At 50.5% G+C, this 14303-nt stretch overlaps 1 protein-coding gene across 2 annotated transcripts in view; it reads right to left on the bottom strand.

The window, feature by feature from the left end:
* The window catches only part of FKBP5 (FKBP prolyl isomerase 5), a 34590-nt gene that overhangs the window by 8669 nt on the left and 11618 nt on the right, over positions 1–14303 (bottom strand). Inside the window, exons 2-5 of one of the 2 annotated variants that reach the window (XM_064498273.1) lie at positions 7885–8013; positions 6879–7023; positions 6418–6560; positions 5356–5470 (exon numbers count right to left, since the gene is read on the bottom strand). In XM_064498273.1, coding sequence (XP_064354343.1) covers positions 5356–5470; positions 6418–6560; positions 6879–7023; positions 7885–7989 — 508 coding nt within the window. In that variant the 5' untranslated portion in view covers positions 7990–8013. The remainder of the gene's footprint in view (positions 1–5355; positions 5471–6417; positions 6561–6878; positions 7024–7884; positions 8014–14303) is intronic. The other variant, XM_064498274.1, reaches the window with a different exon arrangement.

Genomic DNA, 14303 nt, shown 5'->3' with positions numbered 1-14303 from the left:
AGCAAACGCCGCGGCCGAGCCAGGGCGCTGCGAGCACCGGGGAGCTCGGCAGGGCGGGGAGGACGGGCCACTGTCTGCCGGCGTGACACTGGCCAGCGGCCAGCGAAACGAGCCCCTGGTGAACAGAAAGGGATGGGAGGGTTTAGAAACGAGCATTACTGAAAAGCAGCAAAGCCACATCTTGTCTAAGCAAGGACCAGACAACAGATAAACACGATGACTAATATGTTCCTCTTGTACAAAACCGTACGAGTCAGTCTTACTGGAACTGGATATTGCTCCTGGCAAGCTGCCACACACCCAGAGCTTTATCATTATGATTACAAATCTTCCATGCAGTGCTATACGCTCACCTTATACCTCAAATAACAAGGCTATGTTCTCCTGCCTCCAAGAACCAAAAGTACAAGATAAACATTTTTTTAATCTTCAACTAATAGCCACGCTGTTCTAGTCTGAGGAGCTGGCACAAACACAGCCAGAGCGGACAACAGGTACCTGACACATTTGCCACCTGGCACTTCTGGCTAGATTTCCAAAGCAGGATTGCTCTTTATTTATTCAGTCCTGCAGATGGTTACATGCTTTAGGGACAGTTTTTGTTCTTTGCACTTTATTTCCAAAGCACAATTCATATACGTGTGTGCAGGTAAATATACACAATAAAAGCAATTTCATAAGAAATCCCAATATACTATTAAAAAGTAAAAAAAAAAAAACTTCCAAAAGAAAAACTCATAGTAGGCATTAACGCTGTCAAAGTTGTGCTTAAAGACTTTGGAGCCACTTGCCAGGCTGGTGTTGCCAGCCCTTGGAGCGGGGAAGACGTGTGTTTCCTCACAGCCTGGAAGGAAATGAGCTTTACCTTAGTACGCTGCAGAGCTGAAATAAGATGATATTCCCCAAACGCAAGCCGGTGCAGTGGGGAGAAGAGGACAATACAGCAGAGACCCTTGGAAAGAAAACAGCCCTCTTTCTAACTGGCAAGAGTTCACTTTCCACCTGCCGGCCGCAGCCCAAAGGTCCAGGGCGCTGGCAGTGAAGTGCTGGGTGCTCTCTCCTCCCTCCAAACACAGCGCTGCAAACCAGCGGGGAAGGAATTGAAAATGAGCTTCTCTTTAAAACCCTGCCTCCGGCAGAGGATCCCAGGAGCACCACAGGATGCTATTAAAGAAACTAAAAGGCAGCCTGCAGCCTTGCACATCATTTTGTTAAGAGCTGCTGGCTCGCTTCGGAGTCCCTGCATCAGAGAGAGATGCAACCCGAGTTACTAAAGGGCACGAAACATCTTGTCCTGGACCTCACGGGGAGATGGCAGGACGCAAGCACAAGAAAGATCAACAGGCTCTCCAGCAGAAACCACAGGAGACGGCAGAGTTCACCCGCAGAGGTGAACAAACCCAGCAGTAACGTAAGCTTGCTTACGGGAAAGCGGCAGCCTGTCCTGCCAGCGCCCGCCTGCAGACGCTGCCCCGTCCTGTGTCCTTGGAGCACCAAGTCCCCAGAAAGAAATTCACAGATTAAGCAAGAGCAGCTGCAGCAGCGCTTGCAGGAGGTACGCAGCCTTTTATAGGGCAGGTCCAGCCCTGGGGCATTAAACACGGCCGTTCTCGCTGACACGGCACAGAGTCCATGCCGGAGCAGAGCCCGGGGATGTTCTCCCCACCGTGGGGACGGGAAGCCAAGCTCCCTCCCCGCAGTCCCCCCACGCAACAGCTCCAGGCCCCTCACCAAAGCCACGAGCTTGCACGATGCCTGGGGGGATGCTCGGGGGCTCTCCAGCACCCTGAGGTGCACCCTGCGCCCATCACCTGTGCACGGGCCGGCTGCGTGCTCTCTGGGCTCGGGATGAGCAGCACCACCACCAGCTGCGTGCCGCCGGCTCCCGGGCTACGTGTGCTGCAGGACAGTTGCAGCAAACCCTCCAGCTCCTCGCTTATCCCCCGCTGCAGAGGCCTGACGCAAGAGCAAAGGGAAAGCTCAGCTACACCGGGGCTAACCTCTACTCTTGTACTACTCAACCCAAGCTGATTATTTTCCTAAAAGTAGGATAAAGGAACATTCTGCCTAAAATACAGGTAACCCAGCAACCTTACTGCACCACGTTACCTCCCTCCCATCAGCTTGCATGTTCCCAGTGAATACGGCTCCGGTCTGCTCTGTGCCAACAACCCGTGGCCCTGAAATAAGCACCATCTCTGATGCTACACCACCACCAGGTAACCTGTCACCAGAGTGACACGGCAGTGACCGAAAGAGCAAGCCTTAAAATAGGACACACCGGAGGACACAAGCTCCCAGTCCCCTTCCTTCAAGGGAAGCAGAGGAGTTTCATTCTGCTTTAATCGCATATAAAATACACCGGCAACAAGGAAATCTCTGCTCCGGTTTCCAGGAGTATTTCGGTGCTATCTGAAGCAGGTCAGCTGGCTGCAGTTACTCTTGGATTACAGAGAGAAAAGCCCCCGCCGGGCTGCCGAACATCACTTCGGTTGCAGCACTGACTTATTGTTCTCTCAGTGCCTGCAGCGATTTTGTTTTTGAAGAGCTCAGAACACAGTGTACTGAGTGTGGCTGGCACATGAACTTGATGTGCTGACAGCAATTTGTACTCAGATTAAAATGGGGAGGAGGGGGGAAGGTTGTAACAAAAGCTGGAATGCCAGATCGCTGCTGCAGCCTGTGTTTTAGGAACCGGAACTGTGAATTATGGTCTGTAAAACTTAAACCTATAAAAGTGCTTTCAAAACTCCAGGCCAGAGATGCTCACTCTTGGAAGCGTACATTTTCTTCCAGTCTAATTATAGCAGCAATGCTGGGCACCTTTGTACTACTCCCTGAGTTAACACGGGGCTCAGGAGAAGACGATCGAATGAGAGCCCTGTACAGAGGTGGCTCCTGGGTTTCATCACCCCTCTGGCTCCCGAATACACAAATAAGATAAACCCTCGCTGCTCCCCCTGCTTCACGAATTTCCGAGTGCCGCCGTGCCAGGCTGGGAGCCCATCCCCAGAGCAGCTCCGTGCTCAGGGTGCCCTCCAGGCAGGCCGGGGCAAAACCCTCCAAGGTAAGTGGTACTACAGACTGTTGCATTTGTAAAAAAGCCTATCTGCACCCAAAACTCCCCTGAAAGGCTGCCGGGTTGCCTGGTACTATCCCTTCCCCTCCTTTCTCACTGGAACGTATTTAAGGGTATCCAGGCCCCACGCATATGGGTAGATCCAAATGAATTAAAGGCCACATTAGTAAATTGCCATGAATCAAGCTGCTGGCACGGCACAAGTGTTGCCACTGGGATTAGCACAGAGTTCCTGATCTCTGCCCTGCACAGGCAGCGTGTGTTATGCAAGATTGCCTCAGAGGGCATTAATCTCTATTATTTTGACTGTGCGTGTGCTCCCACTTTCAGCATTTGCTCAAAACTAAACATTCATTTGAAATAGTTTAAGGGAGGGGGGGGGAAAAAAAAAAGCAGGCTTTAGGACTGCACACATACGAGAAGAGAATCGCTCCTGAAAAGTTATTCCGGACCAGCAATTTGGCTCTTTAGGCTCTTTCAGAGAAATGATTACTCATTTGTGTTTTCCCTCTTCCTGACTCAGTCCTGTTCTGAGTAATTAGACCATTGTCATATTCGAGAGAGATTCAAGCAGCACGCGGCAACGGAGAAAGCGCGCAGGAGAGCCAGCTCTCCTCCTTCCCTCGACACCGGGCATACAGCTGCCTATCACAGCCAAACCTAATAGCCTATTTAAATAAAATAAAAAAAATCAGTACTAAGAAGGAATGCAGAAATTATGATTTCAGTTATATTTAGTCTTTTTTTAATTTAACCTTTGATACAGTGAAGTAAAGCTTGAAACTCTACTCCCAGCTGGTTACAATGTATACAATTATGCTATTTAATGTGTGATAGGCAGAAAATCACATCTGACTCAGTGAAAAAAATTTTAGGGTTTATTTCTTAAAAATGTCTAGTAAAAAGAACTAAAAGCTAGAAGAACTAGTTGTTTAAGGCAGGAAGTTTTACGTGCTGTAACAGTCCAGATCCAATTCCTCCTTCGCTAAAGGAAGTTAATCAGACTCTTGATGCACAGAAGTTCTGAAAGGGAGAGGAGAAACTAAATGCCTTACATATCTAGTTCGCTCCAACTCTATGGCCGAGTTGTTCTTGGGAAGAAAAAAAAAAAAAGAAAAAATCTGGCTTTCTCCCTAGCTTAACTCCCACCCTATGTGAAATGTTTGCTCTAGAAACGTGACCGGAATTACTCCATCGCGTTTATGGAGAGGGTGTTCAGAGGGATCTGAATGAGATCCGAGCTCATTATCTTTCAGCCAATTTCTGATGTCAGTTAAGACCATACTGACTTCAGCAAATCCTTTGTATTAATTTACTCCCTCCCGTTAGCAGCAATCAGAAGTTAGCAGCAATCCTCTGGCCACATGGAAGGGAAAAGAAAAGGCTCCATTCTGCAGTAAAGGCAATAGAAACCACCAAAATGACAATAAACATTGGAACAAGGAGTCCAAAGAAACTGCCTATTGCCTCCTTCAGACAAGGAGACGTGCCTGAAACACTTAGCAAGTAATGTAATCAAGCAAAGACTTCAGCGCTACCACCGCTAAGAGTCAAAGTTTTAATCAGCTGCCTGCGAGACAAGTCAGAGCCTGGATTTTCAAAGCAGCCAACGCGCTGGTCCTGAAGACAACTGCATCCTTGCAGCCGCTCGGACAGCGGAGCAGAAATGGCAAGTGTGCAAAATGGTTAGAGGAGAGAGCAGAGGAGGAACCACCCCCCGTGCCCTACGGGAGCAAGCTCTCCAGCAGCAAGCTAAGAGCTCCAGGGCTTGCAGAAATTTGTTCCTTGTCAAAACCAGAGCGGGCCAACGGCAGAACTCGGGGCCAACATGACTAAGAAAACAGAGCGCAGGTTATATTCAAGTGGTCACTCCATCATCAGCTGGCTGCTCCCTCCATTTGAGGTTTTCCAGTAAACCCTTTGAGCCAGCAGTTCTGGAACGGCCACCGCGGGACGTGCCAAGGGAGAATTTTGTATGAACATATCAAATGCTGACATCCACAGGCAGACAGTTAACCGCTGCCCTCCCAACTCCTCTCCATCCTGCTTGGCCCTGAGACAGATCGAATGACTACTCCCCACCACGAAACACGGCCAATGCACTTTCTACAGCTGCCCGGGCAGCGTGGCTCCCGGAGCGCTCCGCTAGCGAGTTGTGGGGAAAAAAGGAAAAAGAAATAAAAGGCTGCTCCAACTTAGACTTCCGCCTCTGAAGGCAAAGAGGGCCACCAGTCCCGTCCCATCACTCTGGCGCGTACAGATACGTTGATACTCACTTTCTACCGTAGCGCCTTCGTTGGGGTTGGAATAGCCTTCTCCCTTCCTCTTGATTCTCCGGATTATCCCTCCATCCTCAAACAAGTCCTCACCTTTGAAATCAAGCAACTCAACCTAAAAGCATAAAAAGAGAAACACACCCCCAAGGTAGGCAGAGCTCCGGGTGGAGGGGGAGGAGAGGAGAACAACAACAAAAAACCCATAAAGCAACAGTTCATCCCAGCGCTGGAAAGCCAAGCAAACTAGTTCTCCGTTCAGCTGACAAGCAAGAGTTGCCCATAAAAGCCAGCTCCAAGCCGCAGTATAATAGACCCAATTTATTAGAAATTGGGCCACATCCAGTACCTGAAATGTAACACAAAGTAACAGTAAAACTAAGTTTATTAATGCTGTAAGGGTATAACACAACCAGCGCTGGAAGGTGCTATGAAACCTGCTTCGAAGGCAGCCCAGGAATAGCATCACTAGGAGTTCCCACTTAGTTTGCTGACGATACCAGTCATGCTCAGACCTGTGGCTACCGAAGGCAACTGAACAGCCGTCGGGACTTAGAGGGACTGAGCCTTAATTTACGACAGACCCATTTCTTCTGCTGAGGTTTTATTGCTTTTATGTGCGAGGCGCTGCCAAGTGAGCGTATACGCAAAGTACACAGCTTAGCTGACCTGCCGCTCCACCGTGCCAAAAACTTGCTTTCATACCGCTCAGTGGCATTAATCGATTTTTAGCACATGAAGGCATTTCCGAGCTGTTTTCTCCTTTCGTGTGTGTTTTTAATTCGGGAATCTATTTGTTCTCCCCTCCGTGCCAGCGCTCTCCCTGTGCTTCCCAGCCAGACCTCTCTGCCGGGCTGCGCAGCAGAGTTGCTCTTTGGTCACAGCCTCTCCAGTTCAGACACACATTTCTGAGAAAACACTGGCATCGGTTCCTGGAGCAGAGGGACACATTTCAGGAATCCAAGCTGTTTTTGAGCTGGCTGGCAAAGCCGAAGGGAAAGCGCTAACTCGCCCGCAGCAGCCCAGCCCCGCAGCTTCCCCACCCAGGATCTCCACCGTACTTGCCTCAAAAAAGAGGGTTGCGTTGGAGGGGATTTTGGGGGCGCTGCCAGCAGAGCCGTACGCGTACTCCGGTTTGCACAGCAAGTAGCAGATCTCTCCCTTCTTCATGGTAGCGACCCCAATGTCCCATGCCTTGATTACCTGGCCTAGGAGAAAGGCAGATGTCAGGCAGGAGAGTGATCTACAGCCCAAGCTGGATTTTCGGCAGTTTGGGCGTCACAAGGAGGGCACCCCAAAAACAGACACTGCGGATTGAGAAGTCGCTTGAAAACGCAGGGCTGACATGGTCCCTTGTCCTGCGGAGACACGGTGCTGTTCCCCCAGACCCAGCAGTGCCACAGCTGGGACGGCAACCCCACAGCCTGCGGTCCCCAGCGCTCCTGGGTTTTGGGCGGTCTTGTGCCACCCCGTGCCCGCGAACGGGCCCCAGCAGCACGGCTAACCGCTGCGGCCCCTCTCCTTACCTTTGCCGAGGCTGAAGACAAACGGCTCATTCCTATCCCGGCTGGAGTCGAATTTTTTGCCATTGGCCAGTTTTCCTTTGTAGTGGACATAAACCTTGTCTCCAATCATGGGAGACTCATCCTCATTCCCAGGCCTTTTAATAATCTAGGAGAGAGTGTCCCACGTGAGCGGTTATTGCTGCTCCCCTGCACCCAACCCAGGTCTCCAGCTGCTGCCCGAACCCACGGGAAAGCTAGCGAGGGGGCAATTGCATTCACCCTCCTACCAACCCCTAAAAACAAATCCCAAACTTAAGCCACGATTTTCGTCGTAAGCGAGCGTGGCAGACCTCAGCACAGGGATCTGCATGTACTTTGAAGCTCTGCGGAGGTGTCTGAATAAACAGCACAGTCAGAAATCTGAGGCGAACGCAATTACATTTGCTTTCTGTCCGTACAAATTTTACTCACAGGGGTGTGTCATTTCACTACTTGCTTCTTGTCAACACTTTTTTTTTTTTTTTTTTTTTAATGCTACAGCCTGGAACAAGCAGTTCTCAGGCTCAGGATGGAGGCAGGGGAGGATGCTATTATTAGAGGAAAGGTCCTATTCAACTGGAGAAGAGCAAGCGCTGGTTTGAAGAACTATCCAGAAATGGCCCTGAATATGAAAAAGGGGTTACAGAGCAGAGTAGATGACCTAAGTAATGTGCTCTTTCTAATGTCTATGAGTCACACACAGAAATGCATTGTGGATTTACAGCTAATAATCTGATTAGAAACACGACAGCAGTGAAATTCATTGAGCAGACTGAATCTGTGCTGTAGTTTGTCTCAAAGGCCACTCCATCCTTCATTATTCCAAGTGTTACTGGACATGCTAATCTCCTCCTGCTTTCAAAGGGATCAGTCTTGCGGTCCTGGAAGCAGCAGGCCACCCAAGGGCTGGGGATTCAGAGAGCCAACACGATTACCCGCTCCAAAGCGGGGAGATGGAAAGGTTTGACCCTCCTGCCAGTTGCCTCACCTTGAGGACCCCGCGGTCTTGAGCAGGCGTGATGTCCTCCCCGCGCTCGGCAAGAGCCGCCGCCTGCACCTCCCCTTCATTTTTGGTGGCCTCATCAGTAGTCATGGTCTCCTTTCATAAGCACCACACCTGGGGAGACACCGCACGCCGCGCTGAGCTGCGACGCACGCAGGCACGGCCCGGGCTCCTGGTGAGAGCCGCGAAAGCGGCGCAGGAGGTCGCGTAAGGGGACGGAGGAAAGGGTTAAAAAATAATTACGAACCCCGCTCTTCTGCTTGGCCTGCGCAGGAAGTTTAGAGTACATCTCGAGCATGCAGAGCGGAAAATCCTTTCCCAGGGGCCACCCAAGCTCAGAGCTACTGAACCACAAGGCGCACAAAAACCATAGATTTCGTTTCATGCACCAGGCTGACAGCGGGCTGTTTCACCACCCGGTGAATCGCTACCGTGTCGGGGAGCAGCCGTTAACTTGCTGTCCTCAGCACCCTGCACCACTGAAGCCCGGGCTCCTACCGCAAGATTTCTGCTGAACAGCCCTACAACTCCTTTACCACCAGCATCAGCTCTGACGGGGACTTTTTAGCCTCCTAGACTGGCCAAAGCAACAAGGATGCTCATTTCACGGAGCTACGGATAATTTCACAGCTCTCCCAGCTTTGACTTTCGGGTCAATGTTGCAACACCACATCTCTCATATCGCCCCAGGAGAGGCCCCCAGCAAGAGGTTTGCAGAAAAACGTGCCAGCAGGTAAACGGCACCGCCTGGCACGCTAGCCAAGCGAGGCAAAATGAAAACCGATCTCAGAGTGACAGACGCCAAACCGCTGGGATCTTCTCCGATGATGCTCTCTTGACGCTTCGGCATGAAACCCGGGGCAGGATGAAAGCAATCGGAGAGGCTTCGGCATGAGACTGGCGCTTAAAGCGCCTGCTTTGCCAGCCTTCGACAGCACTGCACATGGTCTAGCAGCAAAGCTGAGACCGAAGCGCTCACAGTCAAGAAGCAAAGGGCTTTCTGCCACCAAACGTTCGCCCTTCTCTTCTGGCACTTGGAGAGACGCAGCCCCTCTGGTGTGTTTGCTAGAAATGTTTGCAGCAGGCTAGCATTGTGTTTTGAATTATTTTATACAAACAGTCTATGAGGATGATTTTCCACAAAGGATTACTTACTGTTTCGTCAGTGACTATATTATTCTTAAATCAACACTTCAACCCCAGGCATGACTCGTTTTCTCTTGCCCACCAAGAATATCCAAAAAAAGAGAGAGTAGGCTGAGAGTCTCGGACAAAGGAGGCATTACCCCAAGTGGAAAGACCTGAAAACACAGCAAACATCCTCCCTAAAAATTAAAGGCAAAAAACCCCAACAGCAGAAGAATGCCAGCTATTTGGGTGGATGAAAAGAAATTTCACAGAAAGGCTTTAAAAAAAAAGAAAAAATGATGTTTTGAGCAAACGACTGCCCAGAGCAACAATTGTGTTGGAGAGACGAGCTCACCCCAGCCAGCGACCGCGACTTGGAGACGGGCGACGCTGGCACGCAGCACCCGGCAGAGCGACTGCAGGGAAGGCAAGAGAGGAGGGGGGACAAACAAAATTGCCAAACCAAAACATGACTAGAATATCGGAAAGATTTAATTTTTTAAACAGGCACAAAGTCTTTTCTATTGGTCCGCGATCATTTGTTTTTATGGGAAAATATCACCAGGATGGAACATAAGACACACGCATGCAGAGCACATGCGACATCTTTAAAACCCCTTGCGCAACCAGCCGAGGTGTCAGAAAGGCCACGTTTTTCGTCAAAGGCAGATTCTTATAAATACTGCCCAGTTAGAGAAGAATTGCCTGGAGTTTAAAAAAAATATATTTCCCGATGATTTCCTTCAGATTGTAAGACTCAATTTTGGTAGCCACACTGCTGCGCAACACGTAATCAAGGAGCCACGTGACACAGAATTAGAAAGCAATGGTTTTTTTAGACATAAAACAGACCCATTAAAGTCACTATAATTGCAAAACTTTCCCACAGTCTTTGGTGTGGAGGCTGATGCTAACCGGCAGGAGAAATCATTCATTTGGGGATTCATAAACAGAAAAGAAAGGATGTTTTCAACTTTAAAGGCAGATAAGTCATGCTGTAAGAATAATTACACTTCTTGCACCCAGCGTTAAAAGGGAAGAGCTGAATTCGAGCCCACACTAAACACAGGAAACCAACGAGACACAAAGAGCTCTAAATGGACAAAGCAAACAGAGAAACAGGGGAGCCACTTTCTGCAGCCTTCGATTATAACCACCGTCGGGGTGGCACTTCACAGGGTTTTGCGTCTAGTGCGTTTCCCCTGGTCCGCTTAGGTTTCAGATGGCAACACCTAAAAAACACTAAAGGGTGGGGAGAAAAAACCCCACACCCTTCGGTAGCAAGATTTGTACTCTTACTATTTATAAATTGATTCAGCTTCTAAGCAGCAGCATCCTGCTGAACACACTAGCTTTCTGCCCCCAGCCTTGGATATGTATTCAAGGCAGCAATTAGAAGCACATCAACTCCACACTTGCTTTTTGTGCATTGGGAGGAGCTTTTATCCCCAGCAAGGACACTCACCATACACCGTAGCGAGGGCTTGACATTCAGCTCGCGGTTATTTATTCCCCCCCAAGGGCTGCGCTGCAGAAAGCGTCGAGTGCACCCGAGTTCCTCGGAGCGCGCAGCTCCTGCTCCGAGCACCCTCGCACGCGCGCCGGGGCGGGCGAAAATAAACACCGCCGGCCGAGTTTCCTGCCTCCTGCACGGGGTAGCGTTAAGAGCAGCAAAATAACATACGCACTGCCTATAGGTGTGGAGAAATCTGTTTATCCCGCTCCCCTAAAGCAAGCTCACTGCCACGCCGCAACCTCAAAACCTCTCCTCGGCAGCCTGCAAGCAGGACTTTGGGCGCAGGGCTTTTCTCCTGGGCCACCAGCTACCACGCTCCGGCTGCTTTTATAGCGGCCGTGGTGGATATGCTCTTTCGGGGAAGGAAAGGGAGGCTTTGCCCGCGGTGGCACGGGTGCTGCAAGCGCGGCGGGCTAGCCGAGGGGCTGCCAGCGCGGCTCCGAGCTGTGCTGCAGATGCACCAGCCCCGGTGACAACAGCGGTCCCACAGGCCCCGCGCACCGGGGTCTTTGCACGTGAAGTCCACGGGCAGACGCGTGCAGGGGAAGCAGGAAAACACCCGTGACGGACACCTCCACACGCGTTTAGCCCACGCTCTCCTTGCTGCTTCGATGAGCGACTCGAGCGGCAGCAGCATTGCTCCGTCCCACCGGTGCTGTAAAGCTCAAGCAACGCAGAACTCATTCACTAACGAGCCCGAGAGGGGGATCGCTGTAGACGAAGGGTCACCTCCAGCGCAGACGCTCCCGAGGTCCGCAAAGCCGTCGCTGCTGGGATGCAGAAGACGGATCAGTCTACGCTGGCTCCGTATTGCCAGTTGCTAAATCACACCAAGAGACATCTAAAAATACATTATACGCATCCTTCTTATTATTTTTCTACGTAAGCAATTACTGCAGTCGTCCAGGGAAGCCATCCAGCACGGGTGGGAGGGGAGGTGGCCTGCGTCAGAAGCAGTGGGAGGGATGGAGCCCACAAGACCGTCTATTAAGATGTGGTCCACGTTATGAAAGAGCTCGAGAGCCTTCATCTCACAAAAATGTCTCTAACTAGGTTTTAAAAAGACTGCTCTGCTCCTGCTTATCTCCAGCTTAGAGCAGCCTTTCAGAGGCACAAGTGTAGCCAGAGAGGCTGGCTAGAATCCAAATTTTCAATTAATTTGAAACAAACAGTTGTAGAAAATCTGCTACTCCCCGAGATTTAAATACGTCTCCTGGCACAGGGAAACAGGGACTCTCGCTACGAGCCTTGTAAACTTGCCTGAGATGTCAGAGCCTGAAATTTCTCATTGTGGAGCCGAGCGTGTTCTGGCTAAAAGAAGGGAATTAATTATCCCAAGCCAAAGCGGCTCAGCGTTTCTGACAGACTTACCCCAAACACATCCTGCTCTCCCATGGCTACGTTACCCTGAACAGCTTTGCGAGCTGGACGTCATGTGTGTTTTAACGCGCTCTTGGGAAGCCTGTGAATGAAACCGAGCACAGCAGCCCCCACTCCCCCAAACACCCCCACTGCTTATTTTTCATGGGATAGAAATAAAAACGGGGTGGGGGGAAAGGAGAAAAGGATGGGACAGGCGAATTGCAAAACCCTCCTTCACTGACAAGTGCACCTGCTCGGCAGTTTCACAGCGCTCAGGCCTTCGGCTTAAAAGCCAAACGGAAGGAATTTGCACACACGGAGAATAAAGGTGATGGGAAGCGTCCTAGGACAGAGTCACGTTATTTACCATGGAGCGCTTTCGTACAATTTAATGCTTTCTGCTCCAAAGCAAAGTCCAAAAGGCCAGTAAATGCCAAAAGCGCCTTGGCTCTAACTCTGAAGCCCAAGATCGGCCTCGGTCCTGCATCTCCAGACAGGTCGCTGCCGCTTTGCCCAAGTCCAGAAGCGCCAGCAAAGCAACCGCTCGCCAGTCTTGCTCAAACTGCTTCCTTTGGGGAACACACAGAGCTGTTTAAATGTACTTTCCGCAGCCACCGCAAAAAGGTAAAGTTACTTAAGAACACTTAAAAAAAAAAAAAAAAAAAAAAAGTCATTGCTTTCTAACACAACTGCCTTATATGCAATTTAGCAGCTATAATAAACAAGTTTTAAAACCCAGACAAATCCATAGGGTTCAACATCTGGACGCAACTTCTCCTTCAGGTGCAACTATTTAAGTGTTAATTAATTATGAAATACGTTAAACAACTTCTAGACGAACGAAATTCTAGATGAACGAGAACAAACAAGGAGGCCCGTAAGCGAGGCCACTCCGTCCGCACATGCGTGACGTGTTTTAACTGGACTACCATGTGCTGAACGCACCAAAACCGAGACACAGTGCCGACATGTGCGAGGGCCTCGAACCCAGCTTGCTTCGAGCGCTGCTAAGTAAACATGAAATCCTAGACTTGCTCAAAAGCACCACTGCTGTATTTCCCGTTCTTGGGGGGGGGGGGGGGGGGGGGGAATCTGTTGTTTCCCCAAACAGCACCCAGCACATTAGTGCGAGCAGCTGAAAACATTGGCCAAGTGAACACTTCCAGCCTCCAGCCCGGGAACGGCAGTAATCGATGCACGCAGGCAGATGAAGCACCGGGCATAGATTCCCCCGGCCGAGCGCGCACGTGCGCGTCCCCAATGCGGCCAGGCAGTGCTGTGGCTCTGACCCAGATTTTTGCACCCCTGCGCAAACAGAAGTTAATTCAGCTGTTGCTTCAGCAAATGCATCCTGCCTTGCTTGTAGAGGACTTGTTTTTAGCATCTTGCTGGCGTCTTCTCCACCTCTTCGCCCCGCGGTGGCCGGCCACCTCCGTTATCCTCCGGGCTTTGCTCATTTTTCAGCCTGTCTGCAGCCCGTGGCAGACATGCGGCACCACATGCGGTCATGGAAAAAACAGGCAGCGTGAAATATAATGGAAGCATTTTAAGTTGGTGTTTTTAATTTCTTCTTTGCTTGTGCCTTCCAAACAAAAATCTACTAGAAAACACAATTCTAGGAAAGCAGAGACTACACGGTACAAATGCATACTACACTACGCAAAAAATCCACACCATAAAAACAAGCCATTCATTTTTACAGCCCGCTCGCTGCACAGATGTTGCTATCTTGCTGCTTAAAGAAACGCAGGAAAATCCAGAGCGGCGAATGGGATACAGATGTCTGACCTGCAGCTCAAGGACAGACAGGTATCACACATGCTAGAGTTTCACAAAACACGCTCCGCAACAAACCCGAGCCACATTTCCTAGAAATCAACATACCGGGAACTTTCCAGCTCCAAATGGAAACTTAATTTTGTAAGCGTCTCTTGGACGCGGGCAGGAGCGTAAAGGGAGGGGGAAGGAAAAACAAGAGGTCTCGTTTTGAAGGATTTTGCCCTAACGCCATGCGATAGCCGGAGGCGCCTGGCGAACAGCGGGGGTCCTGGGCGGCAACCCACCCCGCCACCGAACAGGAATTTCGCAGAAGTCACTGGAAGAAAAAACTGAAAGCCCACACGCTGCTTTCTAATTCAGGATTTAACGAGAAGAGAGAACTGAGATCACGGCTTTGTGCCATGGGCATAACCCAGACCGCAGTCCACGAGCGTCAGGAGGGAGGTGACGGGATGGCGGAGAGAAGCACCCTCGGCAGCCGGCTCCTCTGCGAGCCAACGCAAGCAAGGAATCACCCGCACGCGGGTGCCGTCTTTGCTAAATCCCATCCTACTTTTAAAGCCGGGAAAACCCACATCGCTCTCCTGCACGGAAGGGCCAGGGAAACCAAGTGACTTGG

Source organism: Dromaius novaehollandiae, chromosome 27, assembly GCF_036370855.1.
Source record: "Dromaius novaehollandiae isolate bDroNov1 chromosome 27, bDroNov1.hap1, whole genome shotgun sequence".
NCBI lineage: Eukaryota > Metazoa > Chordata > Aves > Casuariiformes > Dromaiidae > Dromaius > Dromaius novaehollandiae.
Note: the sequence above shows the minus strand (reverse complement) of the source record. Positions and strands in the feature narration are given on the sequence as shown.